At 44.1% G+C, this 15,869-nt stretch overlaps 1 protein-coding gene across 3 annotated transcripts in view; it reads right to left on the reverse strand.

Moving 5' to 3' along the window:
* WDR19 (WD repeat domain 19) overlaps window positions 1–15,869 on the reverse strand; it is a 410,737-nt gene that overhangs the window by 155,072 nt on the left and 239,796 nt on the right. For all 3 annotated transcript variants that reach the window (XM_029589326.1, XM_029589343.1, XM_029589335.1), the window contains exons 22-23: window positions 8,473–8,619; window positions 8,295–8,377 (exon numbers count right to left, since the gene is read on the reverse strand). In XM_029589326.1, the coding sequence (XP_029445186.1) occupies window positions 8,295–8,377; window positions 8,473–8,619 (230 nt within the window). The remainder of the gene's footprint in view (window positions 1–8,294; window positions 8,378–8,472; window positions 8,620–15,869) is intronic.

Raw genomic sequence — 15,869 nt, forward strand, 5'->3', positions numbered from 1 at the left:
TGGTAACAGAGGGAAAGTTGACCTCCTATTTGCTCTTCCCGTGGATGGATCGGCCCCTTCTCATTGTGGGGCACGGCTGGAGCCTGCCCCCATGCCTGTTCCTCTCTTGGTCTGCTGGGCTTGATGGACAACTTAGTCTGACCCAGTATGGCATGTTCTTATATGATTTGAAGACAGATTCAACTTATCCTCAAGAAACCTGGGCACGTTAGACTTACTCTAGGCTTTAGCCAACTTTTCAAGGACTTCACCAAACAGCAACTTTCCTTTAAAGGAAAACTTAGTTAAATTACTCTTAGAAATTGAATCTGCTGACCAATTCCAAAGCCACAGCAAGCACTTGGCTGCCACAAGAGGCCATATTCCTAGCTGAAGTTCACACCAAATCAAAAGATGCATCTGGCAAGAAAGCTGCTCCCAGTTCCATCTGAGCAGCCGCCTGAAGAACTGACTCAAATGATTCCATAGTGCTCTCTTGAATTCGTTGGGATAAGCAACTCACTACAATACAACTATATGATGTCTGCAGAGCCATGCTAGAAGCTTCAAAAGCTTGCTTGAGCACGAACTCTATCTTATTTATTTATTTATTTATTTTAATTGCATTTATGAATCGCTTTACAAATTGAAACTATCGCCCAAAGCAATGAACAAAACAACAAATTAAAAAAATACAAAATTCACATTTCCTGTTCACCTTTTAAAGCAGCAATATCCTCAGGAAGAGTAGTCTTTTTGGTGATTGCACACACCAAAGCATCCACTTTGGGAAACCTCAACTTATCTTTCTCTTGGGAGACAACTGGGTGCAATTTGGCCAGGAACTGCCCACCTTTACAATTAGCCTTTGGCATATCCCATTTCAGGTCAATCAAATCCTTGACCACCTTATGCAAAAGAAAAGACCTGGAAGGCTTCTTTAAACTAGTCATAATAGCATCCTCTAAAGCTTCAACTCTTCCTTTACCTTATCATCTGCAATCTCAAGAAGTTTTAGGAAATGAGAAGACACCCCAGCCATCTCGTCCCTGTGGAACAGCCTAACCATAGCCAAACCATCTTCTTCACCAGAAGGGTATTCCTCATCCTCCAATTCATTGTTCTGAATTACTGCCCCTCAGGACTTTGAAATTCACAACAGAGCTATCAGATTTTGAAGATTTGTCATCACTAACATCCTTCTCTTCTTCTTTCCACCTTCTTATATCCTGTCTCTCCCACCCTCCCCCGAACATTCTCTTTGGGAGATAGAAATTACAAGGGAGTGTCCTGGAGCCAAGCTCTGTCCTAACCAAAATGACTGATGTAAACACTTTATAAACTCAGTTGAAATCGCAGCCCAGGAGGGGAGAAACTACCTCAGAGAATGAGGTAACTGGCCCTTTAAGACTAGCAGTTCACATGGTACCGAATGAACTCTCTTCAGCCACCTGCCCCACTGGAGTCAAAAAGGCTGCCCTGGCTTTGAAATGCCTGACCACAGCTCCAATTATGATGCCATTCCTGCCACGGCAGCGATAAACATGTTGGACCACCAATGTGGACACCCAAAATGGCAAACTGCTACTGTCTCTCAGTCTTCTTCCCCTCTCAGCACACACAGGTTCCTTTCATTAAATGATGACGTGATCTGCAGGCCGCAAAGGGCGTGGGCTTTTTCCCACACTCTAACTCAACCGCCATTCCTGCCCCTCACAGGAGGAGATTAATTATGACCCCAAGGGAAGAAAAGAAAAATTCCAAACTCACCTGAATGCCTGCTCAGCCTTGACCACTTGCTTTCTCTCAATTCCTTGAAACCCTTTTTGTTTTTTTCTTTTTTAAAGTATATGGTCCAAAACAAGAACAAGAGCAATAAGATGCAAAACTGCTTTATTTTTTTTTTAAGAGAAAGGAAACTGACAGCAGAATAGAGAGAGTAAGAGAAGGGGGAAGGTTAACTGGAACCCAGTTAAACCCCATTCAGAAACTAGAAGACCCCTAGCCCAAGGCGCTGCTCAAATGAGGAAGTTCTCAACTTTCACCTCAGGAACTGCCCAAACAACCTAAAATGTTCCTTTTCACCCAGCATAACTAGGCTTCAGCTCACAATATGGGATGCTTGCCTACCATCTGAAGGAAACAGAAAATACTGGCATGCTGAGGTCAACATGAGAGCCTAAACGGGGTGATACCAGCAAGCCTGTTAATCTCTTTCTCTTGCTGGATGGTTGGCATAACTCATATATCTGGACTGGTTTGGCTGGATGAAGAGGAAGATTAAAAAAAAAGTTAGAAGTCTTAACTGCAAACAGCCCGAAGGGGAGGAATTAAGTGCTTAGCACCTCTAAGAAAACGCACCACATCAGGATGAGCCGCTATGGACACTCCTTCCACTTTTCCTCGTAAACAGCCTAAAGCCGCCACTTGCACCCGTAGAGAACTGAAAGCTAACCCCTTCGCCAAACCCTCTTGTAAGAAGGCTAGAATGTGGACTATTGAGGCGTGTCTAGGGGAAACCTATGATCTAGTGCACCAAGAGTCAAAAACCTTCCAGACCTGGACATACATAAGAGAGGTTGATGTTTTGCGAGCCCGCAAAAGAGTGGAAATTACCGTTTCCTGATAACCCTTCTTTCTCAGCTGCCGCCTCTCATAAACCAAGCCACTAGACAAAAGCGATCCACCTGGATGAAAAATACTGGACCTTGCCTCAGGAGATTTGGAAGATGACCCAGAGGGAACGGACCGTCCACCGCGAGGTTTATGAGATCCACGAACCACGGCCTCTGTGGCCATTCCGGAGCCACCAGAACCACCAGTCCCAGATGGGCCTCTATTCTTCTTAAAACCTTGCCCATTAGGGGCCAAGGAGGAAAAACATAGATCAGAATGTCGTGGGGCCATGGAAGAACAAGTGCATCCACTCCTTCCTCCCCGTGCTCTCTTCTGCGACTGAAGAACTGAGGCGCCTTGGCATTTAACCATGTCGTCATCAAATCCAAGCGGGGAATCCCCCATCGATAAGTTAACAACTTGAAGGCCTCGGACAGCTCCCACTCACCTGGATCTAGTCACTGACAGCTCAGAAAATCTGCTGAATGTTGTCTACCCCGGCAATGTGAGAAGCCGCTATCCTGGACAGATTCCTCTCCACCCAGGCCATGAGCTCGTCCGCCTCCAATGCCACAGGACGGCTCTTCGTTCCTCCTTGCCGGTTGATGTAGGCCACCGTCGTCGCGTTGTCGAATAAGACTCTCACCGACTGATGACGGATGAGAGGAAGGAACTTCTGCAAGGCCAATCGTACTGCTCGTGTTTCCAGATGATTGATGGACCATTGAGCTTCTTGCCACGTCCATTGGCCTTGCGCTGCTTGAGATTGGCAAACTGCCCCCCAAACGGTAAGACTGGCGACTGTCATAACGATGAACCACTGAGGAACTTCCAGCTCTACTCCCTGAGACAAGTGTTCGGGTATTAACCACCAAGTGAGGCTGGACCTGGCAGGCTCCTGGAATGGCAAGGGAATCTGGAACTCCTCCAATTTGGGATCCCAACATGAAAGCAAGGCCCTCTGCAACGGTCTCATGTGAGCGAAGGCCCAAGGAACCAACTCCAGTGTAGATGCCATAGAACCAAGCACCTGCAAGTAATCCTATAGTTTGGGGAGCGGCAGAGTCAAGAGACGATGAACTTGAGACGACAGCTTGTCTATCCGTTCCGGCATAAGGAAAACCTTCTGATCCGAGTATCGAACCACGCTCCCAAAAAATCCAGGATCTGGGCAGGACACAGCTGGCTCTTGGTCGTATTGATGACCCATCCCAGAAAGTGAAGGGTCTGCACTACCTTGGCCACCGCCGTCTTGCATGGCTCCTCTAACTTCGCTCGAAATAGCCAATAATCCAAGAAAGGGTGGACCAGGATCCCCTCCCATCAAAGAGCCGCTGCAACCACCACCATCACCTTGGTAAAGGTGCGGGGAGCGTAGCCAGCCCGAAGGGAAGGGCCTGAAACTGAAAATGTTTGCTGAGGGCCATGAAACGAAGATTCCGCTGATGGTCCTTCCAAATCGCTATGTGTACATACGCCTCCGTCAGATTGAGGGAAGCTAAAAACTCTCCTCCTCTGACAGAGGCGATTACGGACCATAGAGTTTCCATGCAAAAACGGGGCACTCGAAGAACTCTGTTGACCTTCTTCAAGTCCAAAATCGGACGGTTTTTGGGAACCACAAAATAAATTGAATATCTGCCCATTCTCTGCTCGCCCGAAGGAACAGAGATCACCGCTCCTAGGTCTATCAACCGACAAAGAATTTGATCCACCTGTTGTCACTTTTCTAAGGAGCCGCAGGGAGACACCAGAAGCAGATCGTGCAATGGACGAGCAAAATCTAAGGCATAACCGTGTTCTATGATGCTTAGAACCCAGTGATCCGACGTGATTTTGACCCACTCCTCGTAAAAAAGGGACGTCTCCCAACCATCAGAACGGAGGGGTGGGCAGGCACTATTTCACTGGGATGATTTATTTCCTGTTGCCCCTGGAGCACCACCGTCTCACGGAGGCCTACGGCTGTGAAAGGAATGAGACCAAGACTGAGACCTCCCGGACAGTTGCCTCTGGCCAAAAGCGGTTGGTTTGGACTGGTGAAAACGGCGCTGGCCTCTAAAACGAGAATGGGAGATCCCGAAACCCCTCGAGGCCTTCAGTCTATCCTCAGGGAGCTTGTACACCTTATTATCCCCCAAGGATTTAATGAGCTGCTCCAAATCATCCCCAAAAAGGAATTTTCCCCTAAAGGGAAAAGCTCCCAACTGGGACTTGGACAAGACATCCGCCGACCAATTACGTAACACAAAAGTCTGCGGGCCGATACCACGGAAGCCATAGTACGAGAAGACATAAGGAGGAGATCAAACAAGGCATCGGCTCCATACGCAACCGCCGCCTCCAACCGATCAGCCTGCTCCTCCTCCTTCTGAGGAAAGTTCCCTGGCGCTCAGGAGCTGCTGCACCCATCAGAGACTCGCCCGCTGCTTCAAACTTCTACAAACAGCCGCCCTAACCCCCAGGGCTGACACCTTAAAGATTCTTTTGAGAAGAACCTCAAGCTTACGATCCTGAGGATCCTTAAGGGCAGCTGCCCCCACAACCAGAATCGTGGTACACTTCATGATCGCCGCATCAACTTTAGGAACCTTGAGTAGATCCAGAGAGTCATCCGGCAGCGGCTACAACTTGTCCGTAGCCCGGTCCACCCAAATGCTAGACTCTGGAGAATTCCATTCCTGAAACATAAGCTGAAGTAACATAAGATTTGTTAATAATCTGGATTAAATAATGAAAATAATGAAACAGTTTTGCACAAGAGAAAAGAATATATTTTGTTTTTAATAGCAGGCAAAACAGACCTTGGATGAGAAACAGAACCAGTTTATGCAGAGAACTGTCTCCAGCTCAAGGCCTAGTTACTGAACATGGAATGGGGGGAGTATACCAGATAATGGTACTTTTACATCATTAGTTTAGGTAAAGGTTCCCATTCCAAATAAGAGAGGCTTCAGAGTATAAAGAAAAAAAGAAGAAAAAGTGTTGCAGCAATATATTGGTATATAAGGATGTAATGTGTAGCTTAAAAGTTGAGCAGGCGTTGGTAGTACGTCACGGTTAGACACTCCAAGCCACTCCCAAGAAACTTGTACCTTTCTTGTATTCTTCTTCTGGCTTTTCTTTGCTTTCTATAATAAAGAGTATTATTGAGAAATATAAAGGCTATGTTTTTCTATAACATGCCAGCCCGCGCAGCGAAATCCCTGAGAGCTATGGGCCTCAGGCAGTGAATTGGGAACTTCTTGTGATGTAAGAAAGGTAACAACTAAAAAAGTCCCTGCCCTGGAGGTGAGGCAGGTAAAGAACTTGGAAGTCGCCGAGACAGCCGCCCTCGGGACTTCAACAGATGGAACGGGAAAGTTCAAGCTGGGGGGTGTAGACCAGAAATCACTGGGTCCACCGTATTCTGATCCTGGGACGCCTGTATAGCTGGGATTCCGAGCTCCGCAAGAACATGCAGGATCATCAGCTCTAACTCATCCCTACGAAAGAGCCTAAGGACTCGAGGATCATCCCCTTCCACAGGCCCCACCCGCTTGGAATCATCATCCGCGTCAGCCTGAAGCAGATATGCCGGGGTGGTATTCCCCTGGTCCCCGGTACCGGACGCTCCCCGGACCACCCGAATCCGAGAAACCTCTGAAGGATCCACCCTAGGGACTTTGTGGGAGGAGAGGGCTCAGCTGCAGGTCAAATGGGAGGGGGCTCAGGCTCCCCTGGAGGCATAAGGCTAGCTAGGTAAGCCTTATGCATTAATAACACAAAGTCAGCTGAAAAGGATGGCTGGCTCTTTAAATTTCCCTTCGGGGGAGTTCCCAAAGGAACCAGAGGAGTTGCACAGCCATCCTGAGGAGACCCAAGGCTCTGATCGTGAGGGAAAAGCTGTGAAGGGTGAAGATAACCTGGATTAAATAATTAAATACTGAAATTAATGGAACAGTTTTGCACAAGAGAAAGGAATGTATTTTGTTTTTATGAGCAGGCAAGGCAACCTTGGGTGAGGAACAAAAGCAGTTTGTGTAGAGAACTGTCTCCAGCTCAAGGCCTAGCTACTGAACACAGAATGGGGGGAGTATACCAGATAACAGTGCTTTGACATCATTAGTTTTAGTAAAGGTTTCAGTAATTCTCCATTCCAAATAAGGGAGCCATCCCAAAAAAAAAAAAAAAGAGGAAAAAACAAAAAAAACATTGTCAGCCATACATGTATATAAGACAATAATGTATCTTGTATTAAGGGAGCAGACTAGGTAGTATATCACCGTTAGATGCACTACGCTGCTTCCAAGAAAGACTAATTATATATTCATTTCTTGCATTTTACTAATAAAGATTATTAATTAATACAAGAGGTTGTGGATTATTGCAGAAGGGCTGGCCTTCTGCCCAGGAGCATAGATTCTGGGAATTAAACTCCCTGTACAAGCAGGTAACGACTGAACTCCTGGAATATCTCAGCGCTCCGGTAATTGAACAAGGGAGATCCCCATCCCCAGCCGAGCAATCTGCATCAGCGAGAGCAGAATCCAAAATGGCCACCATTCCCACGCTCTGCGGGAATGGCCCAGGCCTTGTACCACGCGGCAGCAACTGATCCTGCTCCACGGACCGTGCTGCAAGCCTCCCCTTCCTGCAACTGCTGTCATCAACGGACCCTTGCCCCCAGGGAGACACCGGGAGCAAAGGTTCTCGCGGGAGAGCTGGATCACCAGCTCCCCGCAGGCACTGCAAGCTGCGGCACACTGCATCGGCGCGGTACAGAGCCAGGGAAGCTAAGAATATTGTCTGGAGCACGGGAGGCCAAGAAACTGTGCTGCCAAACTTTTTTTTTTGTACTTTAGCGCGGCGAAATGAGCCGTGCAGGCCTCACCAGAGGGAATCCGACTAACTTCTCTGGGCCAGGGGGGAGGGACCAGCCCACCGGTAAATCCCTCCCAATAACTCACCGTCTTCTGCTCCGGGAATGCGAGTAGGCAGGCGACAACCCCCCCCCCGCCAAGCCTACCACTGAGGTATGAAGGTAGATGAGCCTTCCCCTCAGGCAGCGACATGCTCCTGTGCTCAACTCGTAATTGCTATGTTTTTGGTTTTTTTTAACCAAGAAATAACAAACCAGGATTCCTGAAATATCTCCTTATTCTTTTTTCTCAATAAAGAATCAAGCTACCAGGACCGCAGGTTCTGCCACCTTCATCTGCTGGAGGCAGAGAAATACTGGAGGGGGGCTGCAGGTGGTGTACCATACCTACAGGGTGTGCCCTTCAAGTTTTTCTCTGTCTCCACCTGCTGGAAGGGAGGCATAACCCAGCAGTCTGTGCTGATCTGGGTAAGTACAGGGATCTAGAATTCAGCTCACAATATGGGATGCTTGCCTACCATCTGAAGGAAACAGAAAATACTGGCATACTGAGGTCAACTTGAGAGCCTAAAAGGGGTGATACCAGCAAGCCTGTTAATCTCTGTCTCTTGCTGGTTGGTTGGCATAACTCATATATCTGGACTGTTCTGGCTGGATGAAGAGGAAGATTAAAAAAAAAGTCTTAACTGCAGTAAGAATGCATCATTAAGCACAGCTGCACTAACTGTCAGCTATTGAAGATATAAGCTGCATAGAACTTTAAAGAAATGTTCAAAATTGATTGTTAACAATTTTCTATTATATTCTACTAGAAATTAATTCAAATATGCACACTTACCAGTTTTTACAGCGGATATATACTGATGCTGCTTTGTCATAAAACTGCCCCTTTTCATATAACTGAGCTGCTTCTGAAAATTGCTATAACAGAAAAAGTAACAATTATTTCTGACATTAAGTTCTTTTTTAAATTGTGCTTCTTTCTATTATTACATGTATACAAAAAAAGTAACTACCTTCATGCTCTCTAGAATGGCACCACAGTCTTTTTTCAACATCCTACTTGGATGTTTGATGGCCTGGTTAACCCCTCGACGGATGTCTCCCATTCGAATGGACATACGAGCAACTCCCGCCAGACAGGCTTCATCATGCTCCTGATACTAGTTTTATAAAGTAAAGAATAATAAGTCCATTTCAGATAAAAGGATAAAAGGAAATAAAGAGCGCACTATCTATTCTGTTTTCTATACTCATGGGGAATATCTTTGTAAATTAAAGACCAGTAGACCAAGAATGTTGATGAGTACTGTTTCAGAGTAAAAACTTGTCAAGTTAATTTGACATCTCTTATGAAACCTATAAAGAATGTCAATGAAAGAATCATTTACCTAGAACTGTTATTCTTCAAAGCTAAGCATTTTTTCATGAATTCACAGTGATGAGGCCAGCAAACTTAAAGGATGTTCCTAGGAAAAGACCTTGGAAGGACATCTTGATAAATTAGAGATCAGGTGGGAAAAATGAGTCCTAAATGAAAATCTTTCAAAGTGCTGATACTGTGCTTTATTTATTTATTTCCAAATGTATAGCCCCCCCCCCCCCCCCTATAACAAGATCATGCTAGGCAGGTAACAAAGCATAAAATACCATAACATTTATTGCGTACATTCACACAAAGTTTTCTGATACTGACATGTACATAATCTAAAACACTGCTGTAAAATATTTTAAAATCTAAGTAAAACAAAACAAAACAATAAAAAATAAAATACAAATTAATAAATACAAATATAAGTAATATATTAAACTATTGGAATCAGAAGGAAAGAAATTATATGCAGATCACCTAAGCAGAACTTAAAAGTGACTTCTGAGCTAAAAGAAAAAATATGATTTGTTTCTTGCTAATTTTCTTTCCTTGAACCCTAACAGGCCAGTCCAGCATAGATGAGTTTTACTCTCCCTACCAGTAGATGTAGGAAGAGAACAACTTTAGGGTACTGTGAAGCCTGTAGCAGCTCAGTATTTCTGTATTAATGCAGGAACAAATTAACTATAACACCACCTGTCCCTCCCACAAGCAGGGGAGTTAAAAATGGGGCCCTAAAGATACTTGGCCATTTAAAAAGTCTAGTAAATTCCAACTGGAAAAAAACACTACAAGACAGATTACATAACAAACTCTTAAGCAGGTTGTTGGCTGAAAACAGGGAGAGTACCTGGACTTGTTTGGTAGGACTCAAGGAAAGAATGTTAGCAGGTAAGAAACCAAATTTTCGTTCCTTTTCATCCTACAAGCCCAATCCAGCCCAGATGGGATGTACCCAAGCCACATCTACCCAGGGAGAGAGTAGGGCAAACCTGCTCGCAAGACACATGCCTTAAACAAGGCAGCCTGTCTAGCCTGTATGTCCAACAGGTCATGCTTGGAGAAGGCATGCAAGGAAGCCCATGTTGCCACCCTGCAAATCTCCTTTGGAGAAACTGAACATAGTTCTGCCCATGAAGCCATCTGACTGCTTGTGGAAAGTTTCCTAAGACCCTCAGGTACTTTTAGACTTCTAGAAATATGGGCCAAGCTAATAGCTTCCTTAATCCACTTAGTAATATAGTAGCTTTTGAGGCTGCCTCACTTTTTCTCTGACCATTAAACAGAGTAAATAAGTGATCTCATTTCCTGAACAAATTAGATACCTTCAAGTTCCTGAGCAAAATTCTTCTAACATCCAAAAAGTGAAGGTCCACCCGTTTCCCCTTAGTCTCCTTCCTTTTAAAGGATGGGAGCTCCACAATTTGATTCAAATGAGAGAATGACACCACTTTCTGCAAATACGAGGGAACTGTTTGAATGGAAAGCCCAACTTCTGAAACTTCAGAAATAGCTCCCTACATGATAAGGCCTGTAATTTTGAGATAGCTGAACTGGTGAAATGGCTACTAGAAAAACAGTCTTTAACATAAATCCTTAAATATTCTCTTAACAGACTCAAAGTCCTGCACAAGACCTGAAGGACCAAGTTTAGAGTCCAGGAAACACAAAGCTTTTGAAGAGGAGGCTGAAGATGCTTAACCACCTGTAAAAACCAAAACACATCCTGATGACCAGCCAAAAACTTCCCTTCAATCCTTTCCCTATAACAGGTATTGGCTACAATCTGTACCTTCAAAGAGCTCATGGCAAGACCTCTCTGAAGGCCAAGCTGCAAAAAGGAAAGAATCAAAGGAACTCAAGCTCTAAGGGCAAACACGTATTTGAGCAAATACCTATTTCTCAAAGACTTTCCAGACTCTGAAGTAAGTCAATGTTGTGGATTTTTTTTCTTTAACTGTAAAAGGATGGACACCAAAGCTGGAGAATAAACTGTATTCCTCTGTCTTCTCCTGTCAACAGCCAAGCCACAAGACAAAAGGGTGACAGATCATCTATGATCACTGGCCCTTGATGTAGTAGATCTTGAACCTGATCTAACCAAGGTGGCTCCTCCATCTTGAGTCTCACAAGATCCATGTACCAGGTGCATCTGGGCCATTCCAGCACCACCAAACCCCTATTTTCTTTCTATTCTTTGGATGACCCAGCCTATCACTGGCCAAGGCAGAATTACAGAAAAGGATCCAAGGAGGCCAATACTGAGAGAGAGTGTCCACTCCCAACAAAGCTGTCTCTCTTCTTTGACTGAAGAACAACACAGCTTTAACATTTTCTGCATGTAGCCATGAGATTCCAACATGGTTTCTCCACTTGCAAATTATCAAGGGGAAGGCTGCATCTGCAAGCTCCTACTCGCTCAGATTCAGAGTATGACCGCTCAAAAAATCCACATGGATGTTCCCCACTCCAACAGTTTGGGAGGTAGATAGAACCTCTTTCAATAATAGAAGGACTAGGGGGCACTTCATGAAGTTAGACAATAGAACATTTAAAACTAATTGGAGAAAATTCTTTTTCACTCAACGCACAATTAAGCACTGGAATAAATTGCCTGAGGATGTGGTTAAGGCAATTAGCGTAGCTGGGTTTAGAAAAGGTTTGGACAAGTTCCTGAAGGAGAAGTCCATAAACTGCTATTAATCAAACTGACGTAAGGAATAGCCATTGCTATTACTGGCATCAATAGCATGCAATCTACTTAGTGTTTAGGTTCTTGCCAGGTACTTGTAGCCTGGATTGGCCACTGTTGGAAACAGGATGCTGGGCTTGATGGACCCTTGGTCTGACCCAGTATGGCAACTTCTTATGTTCTTATATGACTAAGTCTACTTCCCTCACACTGGAAACCTGGTGAAAAACCAGTGGTATGATAAGGACTACAATGGCCAGCTCCGGGTAGGAGTCTTGCAGAAACTATTTCAGTCCAGAATCAGAAAGCATTCCTAGGAAAGAGATCTGAGGTGGGACAGAACTCAACCTTCCTCCTTCTCACCAGGCCTGGTCCACTGGAAGTGTCTCAAAAAGGGCTGGAAATGCCCAGGAAGAGGTGAGAGGAAGAAAAGGCTTGCTAGCCAGAGTCAGAGAGCATTACAGTCCAGTCTGTTTGCAACAATCTACTGGACTCAAATTGTGATAGGTAGGAAAATAAAAATTGTTTGTCTAAACTAACTATTTTGCTGAAACCACCCTCTGTCAATAGAGGCTAGCACTATCTGATGAACTGACTTTGGAAGGCCCATAAAAGGGGAAGAAACTGACTCCTACATTAAAGAAATTTGCTAAAGTCAAGACTGCATGGTAGATTATCACAGTATAATATATATGACAGGTAGAGTAAAATGTTGTACTTGTATTGTCTGAAGTCGATCTGAAGTCGGCGAAACAGTATGACAAGGCGATAGCTAAAGCCAGAAGAATGCTGGGCTGCATAGAAAGAGGAATTTCGAGTAAGAAAAGGGAAGTAATTATCCCCTTGTACAGGTCCTTGGTGAGGCCTCATCTGGAGTACTGTGCTCAGTTCTGGAGACCATATCTCCGAAGAGACAGAGACAAGATGTAGGCGGTCCAGAGAAGGGCGACCAAAAAGGTGGATGGTCTTCATCTAATGACTTATGAGGAGAGACTGAAAAATCTAAATATGTATACCCTGGAGGAAAGGAGGAACAGGGGTGATATAATAAAGACGTTCAGAAACTTGAAAGGTTTTAATGATCCAAAATAAACGACAAACCTTTTTCGTTGGAAAAAAATCAGCAGAACCAGGGGTCACGATTTAAAACTCCAGGGAGGAAGACTCCGAACCAATGTCAGGAAGTATTTCTTCATGGAGAGGGTGGTGGATGCCTAGAATGCCCTTCCGAAGGAAGTGGTGAAGACCAAAACTGTGAAGGATTTCAAAGGGGCGAGGGATAAACACTGTGGATCCATAAAGCCTGGAGGATGGGAATGAAGAGAACAGGTATGGGGGTGGCTTGTGGTAATGACGGCTACTACCTGGTGATTAATACCCTTATTCAATAAACATTCACACGGTTAATGAGACTTCAACATTGCTCTATGCTTCAATGGCAAGAGGAAATGTGGAAAAGAGGATTTCATTCAGGCGACAACCAACAAGGTAGCACAGTCTGGGTGAACAAATAAGCGTGGGAGTAGCTTGCTTGTTGCAGCGGTTACTACCCCAAACCAATTAAGCCTGATACTTCACTTTCAATGCATATCCATCATAAATCTCTGCTTCAATGTTATCTCTGCTTCAACGGCAGGGGGAATGAAGATAAGAACATAAGACCATGTCATACTAGTTAAGACCAAGGGTCCATCAAGCCCAGCATCCTGTTTCCAACAGTGGCCAATCCAGGCCATAAGAACCTGGCAAGTACCCAAAAACTAAGTCTATTCCATGTTACCGTTGCTAGTAACAGCAGTGGCTATTTTCTAAGTCAACTTAATTAATAGCAGGTAATGGACTTAAGGTTTAAGGTTTATTATCATTTATATACCGTTGTCTCAGCAAGCCTTCACAGCGGTTTACAATACAAATAAATAAACAGTAAAGAAATTACAATTCAACTTATCCAATCCTTTTTTAAACACAGCTATACTAACTGCACTAACCACATCCTCTGGCAACAAATTCCAGAGTTTAATTGTGCGTTGAGTAAAAAAGAACTTTCTCCAATTAGTTTTAAATGTGCCACATGCTAACTTCATGGAGTGCCCCCTAGTCTTCCTATTATCCGAAAGAGTAAATAACCGATTCACATCTACCCGTTCTAGACCTCTCATGATTTTAAACACCTCTATCATATCCCCCCTCAGCCGTCTCTTCTCCAAGCTGAAAAGTCCTAACTTCTTTAGTCTTTCCTCATAGGGGAGCTGTTCCATTCCCCTTATCACTTTGGAAGCCAATCTCTGTACCTTCTCCATCACAATTATATCTTTTTGAGATGCGGCAACCAGAATTGTACACAATATGCAAGGTGCGGTCTCACCATGGAGCGATACAGAGGCATTATGACATTTTCCGTTTTATTCACCATTCTCTTTCTGATAATTCCCAACATTCTGTTTGCTTTTTTGACTGCTGCAGCACACTGAACAGACGATTTCAATGTGTTATCCACTATGACGCCTAGATATCTTTCTTGGGTTGTAGCACCTAATATGAAATCTAACATTGTGTAACTATAGCATGGGTTATTTTTCCCTATATGCATCACCTTGCACTTATCCACATTAAATTTCATCTGCCATTTTGATACCCAATTTTCCAATCTCACAAGGTCTTCCTGCAATTTATCACAATCTGCTTGTGATTTAACTGCTCTGAACAATTTCATATCATCTGCAAATTTGATTATCTCACTCGTCGTATTTCTTTCCCGATCATTTATAAATATATTGAAAAGTAAGGGTCCCAAAACAGATCCCTGAGGCACTCCACTGCCCACTCCCTTCCACTGAGAAAATTGTCCATTTAATCCTGCTCTGTTTCCTGTCTTTTAGCCAGTTTGCAATCCACGAAAGGACATCGCCACCTATCCCATGATTTTTTACTTTTCCTAGAAGCCGCTCATGAGGAACTTTGTCAAACGCCTTCTGAAAATCCAAGTATACTACATCTACCAGTTCACCTTTATCCACATGTTTATTAACTCCTTCAAAAAAGTGAAGCAGATTTGTGAGGCAAGACTTGCCTTGGGTAAAGCCTTGCTGACTTTGTTCCATTAAACCATGTCTTTCTATATGTTCTGTGATTTTGGTATTTAGAACACTTTCCACTATTTTTCCTGGCACTGAAGTCAGGCTAACCGGTCTGTAGTTTCCCGGATCGCCCCTGGAGCCCTTTTTAAATATTGGGGTTACATTAGCTATCCTCCAGTCTTCAGGTACAATGGATGATTTTAATGATAGGTTACAAATTTTTACTAATAGGTCTGAAATTTCATTTTTTAGTTCCTTCAGAATTCTGGGTTGTATACCATCCGGTCCAGGTGATTTACTACTCTTCAGTTTGTCAATCAGGCCTACCACATCTTCTAGGTTCACCGTGATTTTATTCAGTCCATCTGAATCATTACCCATGAAAACCTTCTCCAGTACCAGTACTTATCTTCTCTAAGAGCCCCTTTACATTACATTCAGACAATATCCAACAAGGACTGAATTGCACAGTCTGGGTAAACAGATAAGGCTGGGAGTAACTTGCTTGTTGCGGTAGTTACTACCCTGAACCAATTTAAGCCTGTTACTTCACTTGGAAAGCATATCCAGCGCAGTTCACTGCTTCAACGGCAGGGGAATGAAGAAAAGAGGATTTATATGCAGAGAACAACAAAGGACTGAATTGCACAGTCTGAGTAAAGAAATAAGCGTGGGAGTAGCTTGCTTATTGCGGCGGTTACTACACCTAACAAATTAAGCCTGATACTTCACTTTGAATGCATATCCAGCGCAGCTCACTGCTTCAACGGCAGGGGGAATGAAGAAATAGGATTTACATCCAGCCAACATCTAACAAGGCATTGATCTGCGCAGTATGAGTATACAAACTTCGGGGTAACTTGCTCGATACTATGGTTACTACCCTCAAACATTAAGCCTTATACTTCACTTTGATACAGCTCCAACGCTGCTCTCTGCATCGATGGCGGAGGTGGAAGGAAATTAGAATCAAAAAGCTACCAATAAGGGCCCTGAACTCAGCGGTCGGAGTAACAGATAAGTATGAGAAAATAAGTGTGAAAGCTTGCTGGGCAGACTGGATGGGCCTATTCGTCTTCTTCTGCCGTCATTTCTATGTTTCTATGTATTGTGCAACAGCAAAAAGTTCCATAAACTTGCTCAGATGTCACAAAGAGGTGAGTCTGGCCCCCACCTTCAAGTGTCATGAGTTAGTCACATCCTATCAAATCATGCATCCATAGCATGGCAAAAAATAGCAATGACTGTACTCCCAACAAATTGGTCCTTCTC

This window comes from Rhinatrema bivittatum, chromosome 1 (genome assembly GCF_901001135.1).
Source record: "Rhinatrema bivittatum chromosome 1, aRhiBiv1.1, whole genome shotgun sequence".
Classification (NCBI taxonomy): Eukaryota; Metazoa; Chordata; class Amphibia; order Gymnophiona; family Rhinatrematidae; genus Rhinatrema; species Rhinatrema bivittatum.